Source organism: Pterocles gutturalis, unplaced genomic scaffold (genome assembly GCF_000699245.1).
Source record: "Pterocles gutturalis isolate BGI_N339 unplaced genomic scaffold, ASM69924v1 scaffold30214, whole genome shotgun sequence".
In the NCBI taxonomy this organism is placed as follows: domain Eukaryota; kingdom Metazoa; phylum Chordata; class Aves; order Pterocliformes; family Pteroclidae; genus Pterocles; species Pterocles gutturalis.
In genome coordinates this window covers 602-27,229 of record NW_010136728.1, presented here as the reverse complement: position 1 = coordinate 27,229, position 26,628 = coordinate 602, and the positions used below count along the sequence as shown (strand labels likewise).

At 39.3% G+C, this 26,628-nt stretch overlaps 2 protein-coding genes across 2 annotated transcripts; both read right to left on the bottom strand.

The window, feature by feature from the left end:
- Positions 1 to 1,209: 1,209 nt before the first annotated feature.
- Positions 1,210 to 20,008, bottom strand: C9 (complement component 9). Its single transcript, XM_010082415.1, has 11 exons — positions 19,920 to 20,008; positions 14,202 to 14,295; positions 13,412 to 13,559; positions 11,905 to 12,052; positions 10,095 to 10,233; positions 8,677 to 8,895; positions 6,025 to 6,265; positions 4,531 to 4,659; positions 2,630 to 2,808; positions 2,204 to 2,432; positions 1,210 to 1,370 (listed from the first exon to the last, which is right to left on the bottom strand). Exons 1-11 carry the CDS (start codon positions 20,006 to 20,008, stop codon positions 1,210 to 1,212), a joined length of 1,776 nt encoding a protein of 591 aa, XP_010080717.1.
- A 4,277-nt stretch (positions 20,009 to 24,285) lies between these two features.
- LOC104468334 (disabled homolog 2-like) lies at positions 24,286 to 26,402 on the bottom strand (the record flags this gene model as incomplete). Its single annotated transcript, XM_010082417.1, has 3 exons — positions 24,286 to 24,345; positions 25,269 to 25,360; positions 25,872 to 26,402. Coding segments are annotated over 3 exons (683 nt in total), but the record flags the coding sequence as incomplete, so codon positions are not given.
- Positions 26,403 to 26,628: the final 226 nt, after the last annotated feature.

Genomic DNA, 26,628 nt, shown 5'->3' with positions numbered 1-26,628 from the left:
TAGAAATACTTCCCCAGAATACTTTCCCATCCTGCCAAAACTGATGCTTCAGAGACTTCCTGAGTGGGCATGATTACCTTCATGTTTGAAAACCTTCCGTTAGTTTGTGTAGAGAATTTAAAAATGTATATTTACTTTTTGTATTCCCACTGTGTGAAGGACCAGTCTTCAGTCTGTTTTGAATCTGCCACTTGCTCCTTTTATTTAATTTCCTCTACTTACAATTGTTTTCCTCATATTACTCTTGTTTTTCCAGCTCTGCATCATATTCCTCTCTCAATTTTCTCTCTTCCACCTGTGGAATAACTTACGGAATAAGTAGCTTGATAGCCTGGAGATGTGGTGCTGCAGGAAGCAGTTTGTAATTCCCTGATACAGGGCTAGATGGCTTATGAGTTCTGTTAAGTATTGCTGGCCATGCTTTCTTTAGGGTGCTTCACAAGTGAAATATTAGATGTAGCTGAACTCTATACTGAAGCTGAGAGAGGGCAGGCATAGAAGAAATCTTCTGATACATTTTTTTGGTGCAGGTAGAGGTCATGCTGCAAGACATTAGGGTGTTTCAGTGGGGGAAAATGAAAGTTTCTTTCCCTGTCTTTTTTTCTTCTTGTGGCTTCCCAGAAGAGAAGTAACTTATGGTTACATGTTAAGCATAAAAGCTAAACACTTCCTCCTGGGCCTGAAGACTCTTACTGTCACACCCAAATGGCATGCAGGTGAGGAAAGTTGAGACCATCTTGCCATTTTATGAATCAGAGCATCCATCCTCAAAATCCTGCTTTTTTTTTTTTTTTTTTCTTTAGTTGCTTTGCTGTGCAGTATTATATTAAAAATAAAAAAACCGGCAAAACCATGTAGCTAGGAATGTTCTTAAACTAAAAAAGTTTCAAACTGCTATAACAGTAGTTTTGTTGTATTTAAGCGTTCTGTTTATCAACTAAGAGAATTAAGACTCCCAAACTGTATTTATATTCTGTTTCTTTCCCTTTCCCTAAGATGTAAGTTTTTTTGATGGAGAGTATGACTGGAGATAACATTTGGATTTTAAGAGCTGTATTTTTAGCCTGTTCTTACATAGAATTCCATTTTACTCTTGAGTTTTTCGACCGTGTCACTGAAATGCCCCAAATATTGGCTGACGATTTATTCCAAATAGCAATAACACATTAGTACATAGAGAGACTGCTTACCTGTTTTTGAGCAGCGTAACTATTTTCCTTCTCCACAGGGCTGTTTTTCAATGCTTTCTCCCTGGCATGGTCTGCCACCAGGTTCTGGTGTAGGATTGTTACACTGGCGAGTTCGAGTTCTTTCTCCATTGATGCAGGTGGACCAAGCACTCCAACAGCTCCAGCCTCCATCAGTGACAACTGGCATTAAGACACCATACTAGGATTAGTCCAGCATCTCTCTGTCTTCTGTGCAGTGACAGAAAGATTAATTAGAGCTTTTTGCTTGGCAATTTGAGGGTGGACGAGGTAGACCATGATTCAATTCTTACATTCTCAGTTATGGTGACTCTGCAGATCATTGCAGCCTCCAGCATGCAACCCATTGCACAGATTTGGCTTTTGAAAATGTCCTTGTCAGTGGCACTGCTTAAGAGCTCAGAGGTTTCAACATGTTTGTCACCCTAGGAAGCTGCCTGAACATCAAGTTCTAAGGCCCATTTTGGACACTTCTGCTTTAAAAACTTGCCCACATAGAATGAATTTACTGCACACTGATATTTTTACACTGTCAGTCGCAGAACTGCGTCACCTCCCTTTCTCCTTTGTGGAGCAATCTAATATTAAGCTAGGGCAGTAACTATGAAATGTGATCATATGTTAGCAAACACAGTGCATTTGCTGAAACTGAAGACAAAATAGCTTGTGGCATAGGGAGATGATTGCATTTGCCTGAAATCAGTTTACCATTACTGTACCATGCTCCAGTAATGCTCCTGTTTGCTTAAATGAACTTGGGGTATCATTCCAAGGCACAACAATGTATGTGGGACAATAAACTCTAGTTTAGAGTGCCCTCTTTATGGAAAGAACCCAGTAACTTACACTAACTTCTGCACCATAAACACATGAGATTTGACAGCAGTAGGTATAAGGATATGACATCTTTCTGTCCTTATAAAGGCTCATTTTGTCAGGATATTGTTCACAACAACACATATGCTCATTTTAGTCTGTCTGGAGTATATACTCACCTTTAACTAATGTAGATTTGGGAATCTGACATGCAATTCCCTTAAAGTAGCTTGAGCACATACATGTACAGGCTCCATCTACCAGCACAAGGGTGCCTCCATTTTTGCAGGGTTCACATTTGCACACACTGTATTCAGCAATGTAGTCTTCAATTGCTCTTTCCAAATTTTGTTTCTTTAAATATGCATCTCTCATCTTAACTGGAACAAGTGTATGTATTGGAGAAGGCTGTAGAAGAAAAAAACCCATGACTTTTCCAAAGTTCTGAATTCTTTTGATACACCCATCACTAGAGGAAGCATCTGAAGAAACTGTCAAGATGAAGAAAATACCTGAAAGTTCATGATAAACTTGGAGTCTGACCTACTCTTAAAGCAAAAGCTTTCAAACTGTAAGAGCCACAGCTTTGAAGAAGATGTACTTACCCGTTGCTGTATCACTACTGGAGCATCAACCAAAGACTTGGCCCACTGTATGTAATCGTCTACATCAACCGTTTTGGATCCTCGCAGTAACATTTCTTTTATTTTAACTGAAAAGTCAATCTTCCCTCCATCAACTAAGGAAATTACATCATCAATGACAGCATCATCCTTAAATTCTGCTGCAGAAAGACAAGAGGATGAAGAAGAAGATTTAATACCCATGCATCTTGAAGAACAGTTATCCTATTAGCGCAATCAAATCTCTGTAAAATGACCATAGAGAGAAGAACCCTTCACTCACTAGTTCTGCTGGAATTCAATCTTTCTTTGCTCATACCTCTTATGTGGGAGGAAATATTCTATTTTGCAATTGATTTAGAAAACCGTATATCTGAAAGGAAAAGAAGGGGTAGGGAAAAATGTGAGACATGGAGATCATAACCATTTGATAACAGGCCAAAGGTAGGATGAGTAATGCTACTGTATCACCTGAGCTGAAACAGAAAAGGGCAGGAATTGGAATAGAAGGAGCTTTTGCTTCATAACTAAAACGTAAGAACAGAGCACTGAAATTAATTGCCTATTCTGTGCTCCATAGTAAATCTCCTTGCCTTTTGCAGTTTTTAGGTCATGTGATAAAAGACTCATCTCCAGACACACAAAGGAGCAGAGAGGAACAATGACAGACCAGGGAACACAAGTAGCCTCGTCAGAGAAAAGGAGCCCTCGCCTTGACTCCTCCCAGGCCTGTCCCAGCAGACCCATTAGCCCTGCAGGGTAGGGCTGAGGATGAGTCAACAGCAAGATGAGTCAGTGGAAAGGCTCTCTGGATGCAAAGAAGAGCATTTTGGGACTGCACAAACTTAAATACTTAGAGTATATATAAGGGAGTGCCGTTGAAGAGGTAAGGGGTATCAAGGTGGCTTTGGGAGAAACAAGCATTGGAAAATAGAGGGATAAAGACAAAAAAAGGGACTGGTTGCATATAGTAAGGTGGCTGATCCGTGAGCTTGTCTGCTATGTACTGTCCTTGATCTTTGCAGTCTGTCCTGGCTTACCATTAGATCCCATTTCTGACTGTTTCCCTGGGTAAGGGGAGTCTATTCTGCATGCATGCCTCTGTATGGAGAACAGTGTGCCAGCTACTAGAGTTGGAGAGTGGCTGATAGGGACCTGGTGTTCGGGGTGCCAACAGCTGGAGTGAATAAGGATACATATGTCAGTGTGCAATCACTAGCAAATATCAAGCCAGACTAGCCCGTGAATAGGGTAAGTGGCTTGGGAGCCAAGTATCAAAATGGCTGTTAGTCTGGCCTAGGTGTGTACGTATCTCTAGAATGAGACAACTAGAGGAGCTGTCTGCTGGAGTGACTAGGGTTCTAGGACAAATACCGGAGAGACCAGAAGGGCCTGGGGTTGACTGAGGCCTGTTTGCATGTGAATGTGTGTCTATGTAAGACAACTGGAGATAGGAGGATCCAAGGGCCAGTTGCTGGGTAAACTGAGCACCTAAGGCCAGTTACTGGAGGCATCCATAGTGTGTGTGGGGGGGTGCATGCTGGTGTGCATCAGGCAGTCTCTACCAGTAATGGGACTGGAGCTGTGGGCCTTGGGGTTTTGTATGTCCCGGTGCCAGTAACAGTGGAGACCAAGGATCCAGTTGCTGGCTCGATTGAATGTCTAAGGTCAGCTGCTGTTATATAAGGGCAATTGTGTGTGTGCCTACTGGGAACACATGCTCAGCCTGGCTTGACCTTGGAAGTATGGCAGCCTCACCTTTACTGGTCTACTGAATTTGTCCTTTCCCAAACAGCAATAACTATATTGATTATAAAAGGGGAAGAAATTAGAATAATCTTTCCTTAGGCAAAAAGATATAATGTAAAAAAGAATGTCCTTACAGTTGTCCTTCATGTGGATCTTTTCACATTTACGGCTATCAATATTAACATTGGCATGTAGGTCTTCATATGCAATATTGGCATCTAAGTGATAACCAAGGCATCTTTTCACATCTTCTACAGTGATACCTGGAAGTAGAAATAATTAGGTAATTAGAGGGATTGAATGACTATGAATAATATGATACTATTATTCTTGGAGAAAAAAATTCAGGGCTATTGGAAATGTTTATGGCTTTCTTCTTCCCATTTATTTTCTGCTTTTTCCTCCTCCATGAAGTTAAAGTGAGGATGATTGTATTTGAGGTGCCTGCACAGGGGCAGGTGAGATCTACAGTGATTAGGAAAAATACCAAAACCCTCCAAAAACTTATTTCTGTTTTCCTTGATCTAGCTGAAAGCAGACATCTCTCTAGTCTTTCCATATACTCTGTTGGAATTTAGTCTTTCTCAGCTGCTTATCATTTGCTCTTTTTACATGCTAAATAAAAAGTTCCACCCTCAAACATGTTTCTTCACTCCTTTTCCCCATAAAGTTAATTAAGGCCATTAATCTCTTACTTTTTTTAGTCTAAACCTCCTCTCTCTGCTCCTGTCTCTAGCACCTCCTTTGTATTTATTAAACTCAAGCATATCATCTGGAACATCACTTTTGTGTTCAGAAACAATTTTGCTTAAGATGGGTGCTTTAAAAAAACAAGTGCAGCAATCTCCAGGTGCTGAACAGAGTGATAGTGGGATATGTAAGCGACATCTGTGCGCCATGTCCCTTGGCATAGTCTAAACACATGATAGTAATATTGTTGCTGGTGCTTCATGCAGCAGGTGCTTATTTTCTGATCTCCAAAATCAGCATGAGAATTGCCTTTTCTAACTTTATTCCAGAGTGATCGCTTTAATCTGTCACAAAACCGCATATATCTGAACTGCACACGAGGGAGGTTTAAATTGCTGCTTTCCTATCTTAACCAGGGCAAGGAAAATTCCAGTGTGAATGTTAAAGTGTATAAAAAACAGTTTCAGCACACTCAAGTATGCCATGTGATTTCTAGGAGGTTTTTGAATCTATTCCTTATTTTTTTGACACCACCATACTCTTAGAGTGATTTTACCACAAGAAGGTACCGACTAACAAATTATAATTAAGGTTTAGGCAGATTTTCTAGGCATTGGGGATCTCTTATGAATCATGCCAAACCAATTAGTATTGCTAATATTTTGAAGGGGTTTAAGACTTTTTTTTTCTCAGTTACAGACTTAAGATACAGACTTCAAAGAATTATAAAAGTTCCAAAGACTGACTCTTATCTCTCTTGAACTCCTGTAATTCTATAATGTCACTGGTGTGCCACAAGCAGCACACACTGAATGGTGCTGTTCTGAGTAGCACTTCATATACACAAATCTGTCCTCATACATCAAATCATGTCCTTTTGCACGACTGGAGACCTGGTGATAATCTGCATACTATAGGAAGGCCAACAGAGTGCATACCTATTTGAGACATAGCGTAATTATCCAGCACATACACAAGTTCATACTTTCCTCCTACAGTTCCAGAGACTGCATAGTGAGTTCCATAATCTTCTAGGAATTTGAAATATTGCCCCTTATCATATTCAGTAGGCAGAAAGTTTAGATCATCAAGGAAACTATCTGTGAGACGGACATCACGACTCCGCATTTGGAATCTTCCCAGTTGAATCTTTCCTTTTACATGCAGAAAAGTTTGGTTCTGGATGCAGGGAGAAGAAAACAGATGAGAGTACCATTCTGGTATGCAGCACAGAAGGATAATCTGTTCTATTTTACTTATAAAGAAACTGCGGCACTTTTAAACATGGTATTCAATCCAGCATTTTGGAACAGGGACAGACTTGTTTAATTCAAATTAGAAGTTCTCCAATTTAACGTGAGGATGCAGGAAGAGATTTAGATAATTTCGGTTCTTCCAGTTTTGCAGAACTCTCCCCTTACTAATTTCAGCAAGCCCTTTATGTTCTCTTTGACAACAAGGTCTCCTCTTTAAGTACATCTACTGAAAGTGCCTTTCTAACTTTCATAACATTGAAAAGTAATTTCATATGCCTCACCAGATTATAGAAGCTGCCCACCGAGGTCAGCTTCAGAGGAGTTTTGTCTTTGTTTATAGTCAGAGCAGAACTAAGGTCTCTCTTTTTTTTTTTTAGAACACTCCTGTGTTATTCTCAGACTGTCAGAAGAAAGGGCATAGCTCCAATTAAAAACAAAAAAAAACCAAAATAACATAATCAAAATGAAAATTCATAAGGAAAAAATCCGTCTGAGGTATTTGACCCATACATACATTCTAACTCTAGATTTAGTGACTGATATTTTCATAGATTACACTGCAGATGGTTTTATACCATAATCTAAACTAGGGCCTAGCTGCTGCCCATAAGACAACATCTTGTGAAATAGTTGCACTCAAGACTCTAAGCAATCATGTGCCTTCCAAGCCCCATTACTGTCTGCAGTACTTGTGTGACTCCCTTAACAGTAATGCCTAACAGGAGGTCCGTAAAAGGTATGTAGCAACTGATCATCACATGAGCTGGCACCATTTAAAGGGTCTTACACTGCTGACTCAGATGCTGCCTAGGACTGGCAAAAATCTTCTGGCATCTAAATCTCTGTGAGGAAATTTTTGTAGGTGCAAATATTTTTGCCATTCAGCATGTGCAAAATCCCTTACTGTCCTGGTGTCCCCGAGCTACTCCTGGCTTTAACTTGCAGGTGAGCCCTGGATGGTTCTCAGGCAGGGACTGCCACTCCATTAACCTGCAACAGAGTGAGTTGACAGTGATAGACCTCTGCTGGTGACAGATCACAGCTCATTTTCTGAACTCTGAGCAGGAATTTGAGGTGAAAAATCCTATCACAAGCAACTAGACTATGAGCAGCCTCTAATATACCCTGAGTTACAGAACTTGATAGTCTGTGGAGGTGAATGCTTTGAGATTTAAATGCTCCATTTCTGTCCCAAGAAAACTCGTACCAATACAAAGTCAGGTCTATATGGCAGGTTCTCTTTATAGTACAGACCTTTCTCTTCAGCATTATTTTAATTAATCTGTTATAAAAGTTGTCTTAGTTTTTCCATATATCCATTTGATCTCTAGAGCTCTGAAGGGGGTCCCAGAAAAAAAGGCTGACAAGAAACTTGAAAAATGGAGTGAGCTGAGGCAGATCTATGCTTCCTTGCATGTGGTGCATTTCAGTGCTATGGAGCTGATGTACCTTGTACATGATGGCATGCTGCCATCACAGACTTTGGCTTATATGTTAGGAAAGGATATATGACCTGGTCAGTTAATTCCACTAGTAACCAGCTGCTGGATCAGGCCATACTGTCTAGCAGGTCTAGTATCATTTGTTGTGGTCTCCCTCTCTTTGACCTCACTAGATGCTAAGGCTACTTCTTTACTAGTAAATAAAATGGGATAGGGCCTTTCCTTTGCCTCAAAGGGCAGGTAGCATGGTATGGCTCATGTGCAACCCCAGAATAGGCTTGGTTTCGCCAGGTTGCCTACTGGGAACATTCCCTTCAAACATGCTGCAGGAACCACAGGATGGGCACTGCTTATTACAGCATGAAAGCTGGCACAGACTGAAAAAAAATTGCAGTGTGCCAGTCCTAATGCCTGTGCCTCTTAGCCCAGTCTAGTTTATTAGTATAGACATACCTGAATGGCTGAGATCTGACTTTTCTGTGATTATTCTACATGTCTGTTTTGGGTTTACCTAGTGTCGGCCTACTCAGTGGCAATTTTTACCCCAGTACTTGACCTGACTTGCCCAAACTGCACTAGATCACAGCTGCTCTCTAATCAAGATGAAATCAAAGATCTTTAGCCATTTCTAACATCAAGCCCCTGTTGAAGATGAGGGTGGTTGCTAGTCAAGGGTAAACAGTGGGAAAATGAAGCTACATTTGGTTACCCTTTTGCCACGTCTGCAATCTTAACCCTAGTCTTGCCAGTATTTCATTTTTGTGACTAAATTAAGGAAAAGCAGAAGGCAACTAGAATACTTAGAAAGATTAATATTGTATTATTCTAATACTGTGCAAATTTTACTGCTTGCAAAATGCTACATTAAACCTGTTAGTTTGATTTTACTTACCCTTTCTGTGGAGCTCTTCAGGACAGAACTTAAACTTGAATTCTTGCTATAGTGATACTTGAAATTTCCTTCTAAACCAGTTTTGTTGCTTCCTTCAGTAGGTGTGTATTTCAGAGACAGGTCAGCATTAAAGTGTTTTTGTTTTTCTATGTAAACCTCTCGTAACAATTTTACACGGTCATGGTAGAACACAGATGTGAAGGTTTTGTCTGCTTTTGTCTTAGAAAATAAAATTAAAAGGTTGTATGAGAAAACATAACAGGCAGTAATAAAAAATCTACACAGCACTTTAAAGTTCTATCTTTTACACAGCTTAGCAATACATTTTTTTACAGGTCTTTTTTTTTTTTTTTTAAGAGAAAATTAATGGAAATACCACTCGCACCCCAAATCACCTCATCTGGATCAACTCAGTGGTTCAAAACTAAACAGAAAGACTGCAGTGACAATATTTCAGTGAATGTTAAATCTCAGCATGGAACACTGCCAAAGTAGTTTATGAGTGTCAACAGTTCCTTTACATTTAAGGAGTAGTAGTCACCAGATCCTTTCTAGAATGCAGACTAGATTTGCCGATAGATCCCAACATCTGAAATAAATCAGAATGATGATTTTCCTTTCTTATAGCAGAAAATAGCAAATTCAGAATACCTATTTAGTGTTGTTTATTTTTGTATACTTTAACAGAACATAGCATTTTAGTAACTGAAAATGATTATGCATCAAAATCAAATATGAGCAATGATCTCTGGGACAGATTTACTCATTTTGGTCAGAATCTGGTTTAAATCATCATTGTTCTTTGAGGTTCCTACTTACAGTGATAGGCAAAGCATTTGGTAAGCAAAATACTGCTTTGATTTCTGAAATGCATCTGACATTTATGTTTCAAAGTTCATCAACATTTTTGGTGTTCAAACCTCACTGCAATTCATAGTCTGAATCTCAAAAGCCTATTAGGTTTTTTTACAAGGGGACAGAGAAAGTCATAATTGATTAGAAAACTCAAGCGGGACCAGAGTATCATAATATTATTCCTGCCTTTTTATCAGTGTCTTTTGTGTGTCCGAAAAAGTAGCATGATTTTTTCTCTACCCAGTAAAAGTTAGGTAACAAATTCCTTACTGTATATTTCTTGTTCATCTCAACCACTTGTCTTTTGAACATTCCAGAATGATAGTTTCATTTACTAGGCACAGGTGCAGCAATGAATATGTAGGAATTTATCTGGTGCAACTGAGCTTAGCTGCTAAAACAAATTATAACAAAACCTGTTTCCCTCTGGACCTTATCAAAAGCTTGATGCTAAAAAGCTGCGGCTGCCTGACTCAAGGGATACGCTGAGTCTTCCAAGAGGTTGTCAGGATTAATCGTTCAGTTAAACACATCCTAGTTGGCACAGGAGGACTTAGACTTACATCATAAGTGAGAACACCGACGTTCCATGGCTTGCGGTAGTACGTCCGTGTGTTTCCATCACGCACCCTTTCACAAAGACCATTGAAAAAGTCATTGTCAAATGGGCTGGCCATGGGCTTCATCCCTAAAACATTGATTCTACAAGAGAAATACAGGAGAAGTTACACTTCAGAAAAGGAGCTGTCCGCATCCATAGCCTTTAGACAATGGTATTATGACTAGAAAAGACAGATTCTGTAAGTAGACTATAACTGTGGAACTGAATTTTGCTTCATCCATAGCAGCTTGCCTTGTCTCTTGTGGTCCTCTCGTTTGTGTAATGTATATAGTGATACATCCTTTGTAAAGCACTTTAAGAGCTATGTATGAGAAACAAGCAAATAAAAGATAGATATTAAACATCAAACACAGTGAGAACCTTAGGAATAAAAGGAGGTAAAAAACATTTTTTCTTTACGAGTGTATTTATGAGGAAGCATTCCTTATAGGTTTAAAAGGGACCACTCAACCACTACTTTCAACCTGTTTTTTTCATAACTTTGTTTGTTTGCTTGTAGGAACTTTGGTATCAAGTGTGTACAAGATCCATCAAATCTGTAGCAGGAATATACAGCTACTCTTAGCATTGTCTTTGCTTCCAGGGTGTGACCTCTTGGAGTAAGAGAATTCTCTGGAACAGAGGAGAGGAAATCTGAACCCCTACAAACCCAGAGAAGTGAGAATATCAGCTGTATAGCTCTATGTATCTACATACCAGTGTACAAGAGATACTTCCACAAATAACTCCTCCTTGGAGGATTCAATATTGTGTTTTTTGCCTTTCGTGTCCGTTTCATAGATTTGAATATTTTCATTATTTTCAGTATTTATTTCTTATACATGTCCACATACTTATCTAAGTGTAGAAAGTGGTTACCAATTCATCAAAGTCGCCAGTGTAACTACTGCACATCTATACATTTTCTCATGCAAGATTTTATTAATGGTTATAATAGAAATAATAAAGAAGTTACTTCTAAGAATGTCTGAGTATTTGGATTACTACCCCATGCTACAAGGGCGCATTTTTGCTCTTTTGCAGTAATACTATTATCAAAATTAAATGAAAAAGATGCATCTTTTACATTTAAACACAAGGTGATGCTGTAGTATACTTTGATTTTCATTCCAGTTTGGATAGCTGCCTTCTAACTCGATTTGTAGATAAACAATATGTCACACTGTCTTTTTGTTTGAAACCAAAGAAATCCAGCAGGGTATGAGAACAGAAAGATTAATTTTCAACTTAGATTAATGAGGAAAACTCCTGTAAACAATGAAGATCTGAGAAGTGGAGAATGCAATACTAGAAAAAAGCTGCAGGCAGAGTGCTGCAGTAAGGCATCCCATTGTATAAATAATCAAGATACATTTTCTCCCTTTTAGACATGCATGTTAATAGAGTAATTGAGAATGACTGATTTGTTATGAAATATCATTTGAAACATATCTATATATCTATAAATCTATACATTTAAATATTAAGTATTGCATAGTATATTCACGTAACTTCTATATATGATTCTGTGTATTAACATAATGATTGATTTACACTGTCTGTATAAATATTTTATCCTCCTCACATACACAAAATAAAACCGTAGTTAGGTGTTCTTCCAAAAGCTATGTAGTGTTTCTGAATGCAAACGTAAACACAGTTCAGATTCTACTTTTGGGAATTTCAGTGTGCCTCAGTGCTTTCAGCTGGCTTTGGAGGTAGCCCTAGAATCTCCATAAGGCCCAATACTAACTTTTTCCTTCGCTACATACCCTTGGCCTGCAGTCCTGCCAACTTCAGACACATCAATATCATGGTTACGGCATGGTGATCGTGGGTCAGATTCACAGTTATCTTCATCAGAAAAGTCTCCACAGTCATTGTCTACATTGCACACAAGTCGTCGCTTTATACATCGACCTAATCAAAGAATAAAACATTGAATGCGTACATCTTTTTTTCAAGATGGACTTTAAATGGCACCCCCAGCTAGTCTTCCTTGAGATGTTCCTCTTTGTGTATTTCTATTATTGTCACAGGGAATTTGAGTCCTACACCCTGCCTTATTGAAATGAAAAAAACCTCACACTACAATATTTACTTACGGGTTTACTAGTATGGCTAAGAAAGGTAAGTGACAGAAGAACTTCTGTCATTTGCAGAAAGTTATTACTTCCTGTGATTGTTTCTAATAATCTTTGATTATTAGGGGTTTTTAAAAATATATTGAGAACAGAGAAAAAACAGAAATTCAATATCAACACAGAATTATTTCGCAATTGTTTAAATTTTGCTATTTGGACTATACTATTTGAACACTATAGTTTTCAAAACTACAGTGATTTGTATTTTAAAGCAACAGTGAAGTAGTAATTCTCCTGAGGTTGCATATCACAAGTTCTACAAAGACTCATTCTCTTTCTACAGGATTTAAAGATTTGGGGTAAATTTGGCCCTAGCATAATAAAACACTTGTTTATATCAACTGCCTCACCTGTAAATGCCACACAATGGCTATGAACTAGTAGTTAAACACATATTTTCTAATTTTTCTTTCTCTATTTGCACTTTACAGTATTTGAGACAAAGACAATATTGCTGATGGCTTGGGACTCAAAATTCATTTACCATCTTTCCTCTTCTGTTTTGATTAGTCTTATTACCACAAACTTTTCCTGTCATATTTTGATTTATGATGAATCTTGAAAGATATTTTCATTCATATGCCATGCATGTACCACTTTACAAATTTACATCTTACTTTGGATCTAGAGGCCTTCTGGTCTACAGCTAGCATCCATTATACTGCTTCAGTCAGCAAAACTCCCTATAATTTTGTTAAAATTCCTTCAGTCCTAGTTTTTCCCAGTGATTTTTCATAAAACCTAGTGATTCTGTAGCAGGTGGAGCAGTTATGCTAGAATAAAAGATACTCATAGTATGGTCAGCTTTTAACCATGGAGTAGAAATTACAGGAGAAGAATTAAACTAAACGTAAATTATAATGGAAGATTAGAGGAATGTACCCCTTCTCAAGCACTGTTCATGCTGTGGTTTTGGCATTGTGACTTTGCAACCCACCTGTCTACACACTGGGGGTTCTCTTTAAATCCTATCAATAAGGCACTGCTTCAGGAAATCATCTCCAACTAGAAAAGCACTGAAGTATACCTCTCTTTTTGTGTATGTGGAAACTGATTCAACTTCTCCACAGAAATAAGTAAAACGTGCTCTCCTGAGTTATTGCATAACTTGCCATGGCGTGAAAACAAAACCTACCAGAATTGCATTGAAAGTCAGTACCGCAGTCTGGTTCTGTTTCTTCAGGACAGACTCGGCTGGGTTTACAGCTTTGTGTATCTCCTAAGGTCTCCAGGCATGGTGTTCCACCAAACTGTCCGAATTTTTCAATACGTCTAGAGCGAAACTTGAAGGATAAATACCACTGTTAACATTGCTTAGAGAGAAAAGAGAACTACCAGAACTGAAGGATTTCCAGATTAACTTAGAACTTTTCAAAATGAAGCATCTTTGGTGAGATACTTTGTTGAAAATCCATAGGCACAGCTCATGGTGTAAAAAAAATGTACAGGAACACTGAATTAAGAATGTCTTAGCAAGCATGTAGAGGTGCTTGTTTTTCACTATTTAGTTTATTTCACTTTTTCATTATCTTCAATCAAGGGAAATGCATCATATATATTTTGTATGCTTTCAAGTCTTTAATTTCTTTGAAGTCTCATAAAAAGATCTCTCCTAAGCAAAAAATTGCTTTTGATTTAAAAAAGGAAAATGTATTGAAAAGTAATGTTCTTAGTAGAAACATCCACATGCCCAAAATATATAATTTCTTTCAACCAAACATTTTGAATGAGAACCAGTTTTGTACATCTGGATGTATTCTTCTTTTACTCTTATGGCTACAGATCTGAAATGATTATGGGTTTCATCTATACATGAACATACAATATTAAGCATTGCAATCTGATATTTTCCCGTAACTAAAAGGCAGACAGATAACATCCCTTTGGTTGTGGCTTTGGAACAAAGACTTCCAACTGTAGCTTACCCTTTGGTAGGTGCATGGGTCACAGGGCCCCCATGCGCTCCAGCTGCTCAGTTTACAGTCTATCGGAGATGGATCATTCAGTTCTCTTGTTCCCCTGTGGAAAGCTTTTTCTGAAAAGCTGTCAAATAAAACATTCCAGTACAGTCCTGGACTAAAATCACATGTGAGTTTGTATTTAAACCATAGACCAATAATTTGGAAGTATCTTGAAGCTGTTTTCTGCTTCACTTTTATAGCCGTACTTGGTACTTAGATATATAAACAGCTGCCTAACCTGAAATTCTTTTGTAGTTTGAATTTACATTCAAAAAAACTTTGAAGACTTAATAAGCCAGCTCATTCTCCCTTTTCTTCTGGTGGGTCATGTTATTGGAGAGAATCAACAATAATACACAGAGAACAACTGCAGTTCCCCCATTCAGACAGTGTCTGCATTCTTCATGCCTAAACCTGAAGACAAAGGCACAGCAGCACATATCAAATAGACGTAGCACTTCAATACCTGTCTTTGTGATTTTTTCTTTAGCTTATTAACTGTAATGAGGTTGCCCTCAAGCCTAGGCAAAATTTTAAATGCTTTCCTGATTTAAAGAAGGCATATAAATAAAGGTATTATTTGCTAATAGGCTAACTTTTATGAAAAGCTAGATAAATGTTTAGCTGTTTTCTTCAGCTTGCCAAGCTTGAATACTTTGCCAGCTTGGCCTATATTTTCTACAGTGACTCTTCATTTTAGTGCCCAGTTTTAAATACCATGAAATTCCCAGCTCTCAGTAAGTGAAGTGCCATCACTTTACGGAAATAGATTTTCTTTAAAGCACCCACAGTTGGACCTTAAAAACTGATGCACCGTAGGATGACTTGTTAATTTTAAAAACCAAGGCCAATAGTTTACTGGTGACTTTATCTTCACAGGTAACAATGCTGGAAAACAGATGAGTAAGAGGAGCACTGGAGTCTAACTTGCCTGGCTTGCTCTCTGTAGTTTATTCCAATTTGGCCCTACATGGTGAGCATTCATCCACTGCAAAGCAATTAGCTCTGTGCACCTCTCCAGGTTACTGCTATTGCCTCTGCTCTACAATGGGACCTTCTTTGCTGAAGCCCAGCTGACTGGCAGATCTGCAGCTCTCGCAGTGTGATGTATGGGCTCTTGTTGCAGGCAGGGCCTTGCCCTCCACTCTTTGACCCCCTTCCCTCGTACAAATATGTCAGAAGTCCAAACAAATGTAACCTGATTGCACAAGATTGAGAAATCTGCGTTTGGACAAGGAAGAGATACCAGTTGGTTTAGCTTTCTGGTGCCATTTATTGTATGGTCAGGTTACACCCACAGAAAGTTGTTATTGAGACACTAAATCAGCCTATGTCTCTTTCCAGCTATTGAATCTTAAACAGCTCTGGGATCACGGGGTTGTTGTGCCACCTTTTATATGCTCAGCTGGCCCTGACTGGCTCTGATGCCTCAGACTTCCTGCAGTCACATACACCAGCAGTAAACACACACCACAGCTTCCGATGGAAGTATCTGTAACAGGTGCTTCCACTGTCTTGCCTGCTGCTCCTAAATGACTCTCTTCCCAGAGGTCTCATGGCCTCAAGCTAGGGCCTGCAGTAAATGGATCCTTGGCTGAGGGTGTTGCTTTTAACAGGTAGGATTCTGAAAAAGGAGGAACAGCAAAAAACACAAATATGCCCAATATCTACAGAGAGCAGAAATGAAATAAAGAATTAAGAATTCTCTCTGTACAATAGGGAGCTCCTAAACTCCTATCTGTTAGGGAAGTGTGCAGCTTTGCTGTGTGCCTGGCACCAGGAACTGGGGTACCTGATAGAGGATGCAGATCCAGCCTTGTGAAAAGTCCTTTTTACACAGAATTCCCTTTCACTAATTCTCTGGTGAACTCTGAGCCCGTAAATCAGTAGCTCACTGGTTGGCAGCTGAAAGCGCTGGGAACTTGGGAGATGGCATTGAATACCTTCCTTGTTCTTACACTGCACCCTGAGCATCCTTTAATGATCACTATCAGGAAGAGGGTAATGGATCAGATGTCTCTTTGCTCTGACCCAGAAAGACTGTGACAAGATTCATCATGGTACTTGTAATCTGAGCCTTTTCTTCTACTTTAATATGGCCACTTAGGGGCCAGCTTTTTCTCCAGTGCTGCTGGGGTTTATGGATCCCAAAACACTCTGCAAAGTGTGTGTATTTAAAATACTGACTAAGCATGCATGCTTATGTACATCAGAATGGTACTTCAGCCTAAGGAGCTGATACAGATTTTGGAAATTATAATTCTACCTGAAGCTGCGCTGCAGTCCACTCTTGCCCTGTGTTGTATTAAGGTTTATAACCCAAAAATAAGAAAGAAAAAGAAGCATACAGCATCTCTTAGAATCTTCTACAGAAAAGATTGTCCTAGAAGGTAGTTATATAGCAGACGGAGGCACCATACAGAAGTTGCTTCAGGGGAAATGCCATCTGAATATTAAAACAAAACAAAACAAAAATTTCATCATGACAACAATTAAACATTGGAATAGTTTGCTCAAGGAAATGTTAGAATGCCCCTCACTGGAAATATTCAAGACTGCTTGTCAGGACCCCTGGATAACCTCATCTACAGGCCTGCTTTGAACAGAACGTTGTACAAGATCTCCAGGGGTCTCTTCCAACCTAGACTTTTCAATTTATACTACAGTTCTATGAAATTCTGGAAAATTGTAATGTATTTGAAGTTTGATGTAGGCCTCCAGCCTCTTCAAAAATAATTCCTTCACCTGTAATTAGCTTATTTAACAAATACTTCATCAATACTACAATTTCCTGTAACTTCATAATAAGGAGGCAACGCTTTGAAAAGTTGCTGTACAGTATTCTATTAAGTATTTTTTCCAGCATTCAGCATAACAGTAACATCAATGGATGGAAGAAATTAAAATCTACTGGTCTAGCAAATGGATGAGAATCAGCTTGTTTTATGCTGTATCTGCAAAGATGGCTGCATATTTGACCTTTCCATCTCCTTACTGATGTGGGATTGTAAACCTCTGCGTAACAACATGTATTGTGGCATCTTGGGTGAAAGACTAACAGGTTGTCCTTAAAGATAGTGGGAGTGGCAACCCTTAAACCTTACACATTACAAGATATATTGAAGCACTTAATAGGATTTCTAAAGGCAAATGGATATGTTATTCCTAGCAATTATCAGGTATTTAAGTAGTGTAGAAGTTTACACTGAGATGCATTTCTGAACTTTTAAATTATTACCTTAAAAATGCAGCAAAAATGCTTTATAGGCAGTAAGAATGAACCATTTTTTTTTGTGTCTAGGAGTGACTAAAAGAGTGATCAGACTCAACCTAGTACAGATCCTAAAGGGTCTCCTGAAGGTTCCTCTAAGCCCCATCATTTTGAGTGTGAAACAGAAATCCCAAGCAGGAAAGGCTGAGTTGAACTTTTCAAGGCAAATGGAAATCTTGTCATCAACTGCATGCAAATCAGATGGTAGCCTTTGAGCTTTCAGGTGGCACAGGTTTTCACATAATCCCAACTAAGCAACTTCTGCAAGAATATTCATTGTGTGATGTACACACACTCCTGGGCCCCCTTCAGGTTGGCGTATGAGGCTCACAGGATTTACTGCAGACCCAGCTTCAAGGTTTTGGATTTCATTGAGGTTAGAGAAGAACAACAACAACAAAATCAGAAAAAGCTAATTGCAAGTGACTTTCATGAACTCTGAAACACCAATGCATCCACTATCCAGATTGATCTGGAAATTCAAAGGGACACCTGTGGAAAGAGCATTTTATTCAACAATGTTGTTTAGAAAAAGCAAAGATATTAGGAAAAGTAGCAGGCTTGTCACCTCTACATTAGACCCAGGGAGAAAGCGTTATTGAAAAAAAACATACTAAAACAGGGGATATTAAGTCACAGAATTTAATATGAGAGGAGGTAAAAGCCATTCAGCTACTGAAAAAAGGTCACTGAAGGTGGCAGTTGGGAGAAAATACTTCAGAGACAAGCGTGGAAATCAAAATAACTTCTCTGCTATCCATCATTGGAGAGGTTTGAGGGACAGAAGAATGCTCTTTGGAAAGGAAAAGCCATTTCACAATCGGTACACAAAATTGCTTTCACCTTGTCTTGAATTGCACAACACATGGTATGCTCTCAGGCCACACAGCTTTAGTGATTTGTTGTTCATCCATACTTCAAAATAGAGAGCTGTTCAGTTCATCAGTTGCAAACTGATGGCACAAGAAAAAGTCTTGGTTTGACAATTAGCACTGACCGAGACAGAAGGTAGGGCTATCTTGAATTTGGAGAGATGACAGCATCACATAAGGGTGGGATTTAATGGAGCACCTCCCGTATGTGAACAGGCTGAGAGTTGGGCTTATTTAGCCTGCAGAAGAGAAGGCTCCAGGGAGGTTACTAGCCTTCCAGTAGCTGAAGGGGGCCTACAGGAGAGAGGGGGAGGCACTCTTTATCAGGGAGTGTAGTGGCAGGATGAGGGGTAATGGCTTTAAGCTGAAAGAGGGGAGATTTAGATTAGATATTAGGAGGAAATCTTTCACTGTGAGGGTGGTGAGGCACTGGAAGAGGTTGCCCAGGCAAGTTGTGGATGCCCCATCCCTGGAGGTGTTCAAGGCCAGGCTGAATGAGGCTTTGAGCAACCTGGTCTAGTGGGAGGTGTCCCTGCACACGTCAGGGTGGTTGGAACGACATGATCTCTAAGGTCCCTTCCAACCTTAACCATTTTATGATTCTACGAGGTGGAGTTGCTAGCACCATCATGATGCTGTGTGGTCCATGGTGCCTGCTATGGGCTCTCTATAATAATCAGTCTTCTGGCTAGAATATTTCTGACTGAATTTATCAAACTTGTGCTGTAAGTGGATCTTAATGGCAGAATAATAATAAACGTCAATACATAAGGAGAAAGGAAAGCAGCAATCCTTATAGTTCTGAAAGCTGTTCTTCAATGTCTGTTCAGGTATTTCAAGCAATAACAGCAGCAGCCACTCTCAGGTCTAGAGGCATGTGCAAAAGGCAATACTCGGCCAGTATCCACATGTTATTACAAAGTGCTTCACATGCTAAAATTTAAGTCTTAAAGCAGTGTGAGCCCAGTTTATTTTTAACATACGTGTATCTATTACAAAACTCACCTTCTTTCACCACTTGCTACTGACGATTCTCATAAATGACATAGGGTGAGGTAACTGTTTCTGGTAGTGTAGCTCTTCAGTGGTTTTCACATGACACTTTTCTAGGGACTAAGCCTTTAGTGATAGTTACAGTGAAAAAAGCAAAGGCTGTATTTCCAGAGAATTAGAAATAGACAGTCCAGGAGACTTTAAACAGAACTACTGTCAGCATAAAACTGTGCATCTTCAGAAAGAAACAGATTGAGATTAGATTGTTTTTTTCACATTCAGCATGCAATAGAACACAGTCACCTGCACTCTACATCCCTGTAAGAATATAGCTTCAAGTGGTATCAGTCACATTTATTGTGCCACATACATCCAAAATAAACAAAAAAACATTTCTATTTGACACCTTGAAAGACAGCAAGTAGTTTCCTTTTTTTATTGGCTATCTGAGCAAGCTACCATTAGAAATGTCTGAACTGGAGGTTCATGCTCTGTATTGGAGAAAAAAACCAGTGTAGACATCTGCAGAAGACTAAGGACACTTACCTTCTGCTTTCCCTAGAAAGTGAGGCAGCCACCTCTAAATTGCACAGCAGTTGCAGTATAAGCTGCAGGATAACATGGATGGTTCTCATTTTGTAGCTGAATAGACAAGAGTTGCCATGACTGAATTTGTAAGCTCTTTATTTGTTCCTTTTGTTATTTATTACCAAGAGAACAAATAAAAAGCTGTGTTTACTGAAGAGTGCCAGCTACTGGCCAAAACCGCCTTATGGTAAGTGCTCTGAAGTCCACTGCTCACAAAATTCCACTTTTTCCTGTGTGGAGCCTGGGAAATAGTGTAAAGTAGTTTCACGATTAAAACCAAACATTTTTTTTTCTTACAAGTACCTTTTAAACATGGGGAAAAAAATATATCTATTTAATTAGAGAACAGTTAACTACCTAGTAAAAAGCTGTCATAGCAATGACTCACGTAAGTAACAAGCGGTTCCTAAAGCAGAGGTGATGACGAAAGCGAGTTCAGTGTTTAACATCTTCAGGATCTTCATTTGGAATATTGGAAGAATGAAGTCCCAAGATTCCTTTTTCATCCTGCCCTAGTCAATATAAAGAATGCCACACAGTTTTATTTTATTTTTTTTTGGGTTTTGTTTTTTTTTTTTTTTTTGTGTGTGGTTTTCAAGGAGCCTAACACTCTTCTAACTTTCACTCTGTCACCAAAACCTAAACCACAAGGTAGCTCTTTAGAAGGGCATTCCTATTCAGTAGTTTACTGAATAGAGTTTTAAGGCATGTGTTGGACACAGTCACAAGACAGAAGTAACTTCTAAGTAAACTACTGTTTAGCAGTTAAGAGTGAAGTGCCTGGATGCAAGCTTAAAATAATCATCTAGTACAAGGACATTCCAAGTTACTATGGGTAAGTAAAAAAAATAAAAAATTACTTTCATATTTTCTGTTCCCCCTTATTGTGGTAGGGAGAGGAGAGGGTATGAAATAGGGCAGTTTTTTCTCTCCTTAATTTGGGATAATTAAATTTAGAGGAACTTAAACCTGATGCAGCTTTAGTCCAGCTTGATAAGTTCAGTTGCACTAAACTTGTTTGTTGAGCCAGGATGCAAGACAGACACTTGTAATATTGTAATATTGCAATATTGCTTCCTCATACCTTCTTCAGTTGATGCTACATACACACCACCACAGTTCATGGTTCTTTAAAACAGACACTAAATCAGAGTAAACAGCTGTTCAATCTAAGCTGGCAGAACAGCAAGCATCTTTGGCCTGCTTGTAAGAGGTCCCACTAACCAGCTCTTTGTGATCACCCTGGCAGCTATTTCAAAACTCTGGCATAGTAGGACTGTCAATTTTATCTTGATCAGCAAATAGTCATTTAGATGCTTAACTCAAATGCTGGTAAACATATTCCTTCACTCAAGCACCAAAGACAGCCAATTGTTTTTTTTAGCTGTAATGGTATCTTTGAGTACTAAATTACATGTTTCCACAGAGCCAAAAAAGTAAAAAAAAAAGACCAGCAATTCTGTGTGAAACACCATAAGACATATTTCAGGCTGGATACCAACTCCTTTTCAATTAATTGTTTTCAATCCCTTAACCATACCAATCAAATAGTATTAAAAGTAAGCAAGCAAGGACCCATTCTATTTATTCAGTGATATATCAGGCTGGCGGTTACAGGTCTGCCTGTGGTATTAAAGGCTAGCCTAAACCAGTAACTTCCAATAGATTTATTCTTTTTGGCCATCTGCATTAAAGTAGTTGTAAAATTTGTTCTGAACATGAGCTAAGTGTTCTAATTTAGTTTTCCTAGCATAAACTTAGACCTCATGATAAGCTGGAACAGACAAGATGAATTAATGAAACTTCTGAATGCAATACAATTTAAGTACCCAGCTTCCATGGTCCTGCAGAGGGGAGCAAGAAAGCATTTAGCAATAGCAAACTCAGGCTGAGCAGCTAATGGGACAAGCTTCTAGTTGCAGTTTATAAACCAGATAGGGATTTTATTTTTTACCATGGGATAGCATTTGTTGAACGAGCCTCATGCAAGAAGCAAGGTCTTATGTCTTTCTGTAGTTATCAGACAACTATATTAAGAACCTGGGAAAAACAATTCCTAACAGAACTCCTAGTGTCAACTAGACCACAAGATTGAGTTATGGAGAACAGAATTAACAGCCACACTGATTTTCATTTGGTAAAGAGTTGCTTCTTTTTAATGTCATTAGGTAACATCACTTGAGATACTACAGTTTTATATAACAGTGTAACATCCGAAAGTTTCTACATTTCCAGTTTGAGACAAATACTTAATTTCATAGCTTTTTTTTGCATTACAGAAAGTGCAACAGAGGTTTATATACAAGACTAACTGCATGACTGGCTGCAATGGGTACTAAGTCTGTATTCAAGTTGACCTTCTTAGCTCTCCAGTTCAGCAACTGCTTAGGCATTTGATTTAACAAAACTATTTCAAGTTTATACTTAGTATTAACATAAAAACCTCTGACACATTAGTTATCCCCACAAGTCAAGAATGTAGCTGCTACTGTCAGTCATAACCAACTGATTTAGAGACGTTAGTAAAGACTTTTTTAGAAAAGGCGTGGTTTTCAAGAGATAAAGAACTACCTCACCTTAATGGCACAGAAGTGGTGCATCTGTTCACAAGGAATCTAGGCATGGAGTGAAGCCATGATTGTCTTTTTGCTTTCTAACATATTGGAAACATGCCACACTACACCATGTGACAACTCAAACAGAATAACATCAGGAACATTTGCTGAGATATATGCAAGAAGCCTATCTGCTTGTTACATTTTTCTGCCAAGCCACCTTAATAAAAAAGTAAAATCCTAATAGATTTCCCTCCCTGAAAAAACCCCATATTAGCACCAAGACACCAGTTAGTGTTATTGGACTGCTTCAATGTTCTGCAATAATTGTTTTGGCTTATCTTACCCTAAAGTGTAGATTTCTAGTGCTCTGGACACCAGCACTTCTGTTACAGACCCCACAGTTAGTCCCTTTGTTACACATTTTCGGCAGAATGATCCTTATACCATTAGTTAAATAGACAAGTATTGGATTTTTTTTCCCCTACTATACAGATCATCTCTCTGTGGCTCAGAGACCAAGTCCTATGTCCAGTCACCAACTAGAACTGAGTAGTGCCCACTTAACTTTACAACTGGCTGCTGTTGTAGTAACAGGCAACTGACCTAGTTGTTTTAAGATGTGGAGTTTCAGCTACTAGTTCGATTCCCTTATATGAAGGCAACACTTCTTCCCTAGGTACATTCAGTTCCTATATTTTAGGACAGTAAGTGCTACAGAAAGAGGAATTGGAGTGACCATGTTCACAAGACACAGGTGCTGCTAAGCTCCTCTGTGGAAGATTGCAAATAGCTAGAGTGAAGTTAACATCCACCAATATGATTTGGGTCTCCACCATGAGTGCAACTCTCCATTTGCTTTGCCCTGAATTATCATCTTCACAGCATGTTCTTTGAGGGTTCGTGTTTCAATCCACCTGGACATGTTTTAGATTACAGACATCATGGAATGGCAGCAAGAGTGGCAGACAGCAAAGTGAAACAAGTAGAAAAATCGTGTTGAGAAGAGGTCCAGTTATTCCGTTTGTCCTTTTCTGGTTATGCCTAGTATAATGAAAAGGACTTATGGTTAGGATGCCTATAATTTATAGTTTTTATTGCTTGAACTAGCTTAGGGCCTCTGAGAACAAAACTAAAGCAATAAATAGCAGCACTTGTCCTCCATTAGCATCCAGACAGTATTTCAGGGGAAGACTTAGAGGTGTGGCAGAGGAATAGATTTGCTAGTTTGACAGTTGGTATTCTGTAACCAATGGTACAAAAGTTAGAGTTACATTAGTTTGTAGCAACAAAAACCTCTCCTAGAAGCCCTATTCTGTTCTTACTCCAATTCACCCAGAGTACAAACCCACACTTATTTAGAGGATTAACTTTAGAAAGCTGTATGGGGGAGTGTGTGCTAACACTCTCCTAAAGTGATATCTGAAGGAATTTAGTCAACCCCTCAGAGTTTTGCACCACGTATTTACTCATTAACTTTCCTCAAGGAAAGGAAATCTAGATCTTTTGTGGCCCTGAGACTTTAAGGAAAAAATTAAATCTTTTTTTCCAAGAAAGTGAAGCTTACTACATTTAGGCAGAGTGCAGCTATGCAGAAGTCTAAGTAGAGGCACTCTAGCAGATGTGTTCTTCTAGGGACTGTTTGCTATACTTCAGAGGAGCACTAGAGTTGAGGTAGTGCAGTTTTTAGCCAGCTCTTTACAAAAGGTTTTCTGAATCAATTTCAGAGAATGAAATAGGTTGTCTTATTAGTGGAAGACTTACCTGATCTATGCAAATGGGTTGCCAAAAGGACCACCAAAGTGACCGGAAGGTGGTTTCTGAGATTCCTTCTGAGGAAAGAGAGATCATAGGCTGTTAGTGGATTTCTAGGTTTCACCAGGTCTACTTGGCATTGCTGCATCAGCTAGTTCCTGTTCCAGACACCTTCTGGAAAGAATACTGCAGGGTCCCTGCTAAATACACATTAACTACTGCTTTAACAAGAAAAAAGGGCTCTAAAGCCATGTTAGCAGTTACCCTTGTCTGAGGTAACACACCTTTCTGAAAAGCCATGAGTGCTTATGGAACACTCATTTGGAGCTGAGCCAGTGTACCCATAATGAGGTCTGTTTTAGCCAAATGCCAGGTGTCTTAAGTCAGCATTCTGAAATTAATCCAGAGTTTCCACCAAGGGCTTCAAGTGCCGGTGTCCCAAATGGAGTGATCTGGTTAAGCCACTTCCTCCTTCAGGGGGTACTGAACATGGGAGCCTCCCATTCAGCAAGAGGGCTCCAGAGTCCACACTGTTCAGTGCACTCCACAGAGAGGTAAGTATAACCAAAGTGGAATACATCTGCAGCTACATTATTTTGCAGTCTTTTGTAGAAGCTCCCAATACTGAAGAGCTTCCTGCAAGGGCTGGGAACTTGTTATGGACCCAAGCCAAATGGAATCATGCTTTGTTAGCCTTGCAAGAAATGCCCTCTGTTAGATTAAATATTAGCCTAAGACATGCAAGAATTTCTGTTCCATGGCCTCCAAAGCCACAACACTAAGCCAGTGCTCAAACATAGGCACCCCTGTTGTTAAGGCAAAAGACTGGCTGGTTATTTTTTTTTTTATTTGTTTTTTTGGGGTTTTTTTTGTTTGGTTGGTTTTTTTTTATTTCTTTGGATTGTCGCATATAAAACACTCTTTTTGTGGGGGGGGGGGGGGGGTGTGGTCTTTGTTTCGAGGTTTTTTTTTTTTTAATTTTATTTTTACTACTTACAGATGAGGTACTGAAAAGGTCTGTTTTAGCTTGACTTTCAAATGGGTCATCAGCTGGCAGCACACTTTGTCGAGGAACAGGCTGTGGTGGTTCTAAGGAAAAGAGACATACTGCTATAATCACTTAACAGCTTTAACAAGTACTCAGCTCTGCCTGTGTACCAGCACCAAACCTTATCTAATTAGATACATAAAAAACCTGTACAGAAGCTGCTTTGTGTCACCTCACAATTTCATCTCCTGCTTGTCCCTCACTACACTTAAGCTAGATGGGACTTCTAACATTGTACAGACCCAGTTTACCTCATTCTAGTCAAGCAGTTTTTAGGCACTAGGTGTCAGTGTTTGGCCACTGACATAAATTCTGTAACCTTATGGGAGACAGTCCTTCAACCCTCTGGTTCAGTAACCATTAAATCAAATTTTTAGTTCTATCAGAAGAAATCAGCCATCCCAATCCCACAGCATCTATCCAAGCAGAAGAAAAAAATTTTACCATTCATTTTGGCTGACAGCTTGCTAGCTTCCATGTCATCATGATCTCTACTATCTTGAGGAATGCCTACTTTACTACTAAAATCATTGGTAAAAACTTGAGAAGCACCTGAAAGGTTTTGCTGCTCTCCTCTCCTTGCTGGTACTGCAGGTGGCTTTGTCAGATGGAAGTCTTTGAACATTTCCTTGACATCCTTCACCTCTTTATCACCAAGTGGATCCAGAGCAATAAAGGCATCACTCTCTTTCTTGGATAGCTCCCTCTGAGGTGCAGTTCTAGGTGGTGGCTGAGGTGGGCTAGTTGTTGTTGTTGTTGACATGGAGGGCAGTACAGATGGTGTCTGCGCAGCTAGTGTTGAAGATGGGAACACACTACTCTGGAAGGGATTTACAGAACTGGATGACTGCACCCATGGGCTAGATGGAATTTGTGCTGGCTGTGCCCAGAGACCAGAGGACTGAGGGGCTGCTGCACTAAAAGATGCAGGCTGTTTCCAGCTTGGCATTCCTTGAGTACTAAAGGGCATTGGAGAAAATCCTGGAGACTGAGAAGACATCATAGACCCAGGAAAGACTGATGCAGGTGGAGGGAAAGCAGGTGTCTGTGCACTCCATGGTGCTGGAGTCACTGGAAAGCCACCTAGGGGAAATTGTTACACAGCACTTCAGTGATCTGAAGACCTCAAGCAGGAGTGTATCAGTTCCACTGAGGGTAGCAGGAAAACATTTTTCATGTGCTTTTACAAAAATCTGTTTATTTAAAATTAAATGTCAAGTCATTTGGGAGGGATGGGAAAAGGGGGTTAAGATTTTTTTACTTTGCTCCATTTCAGTCCTGGAAGAACAGAATTGACATTTACGTAACA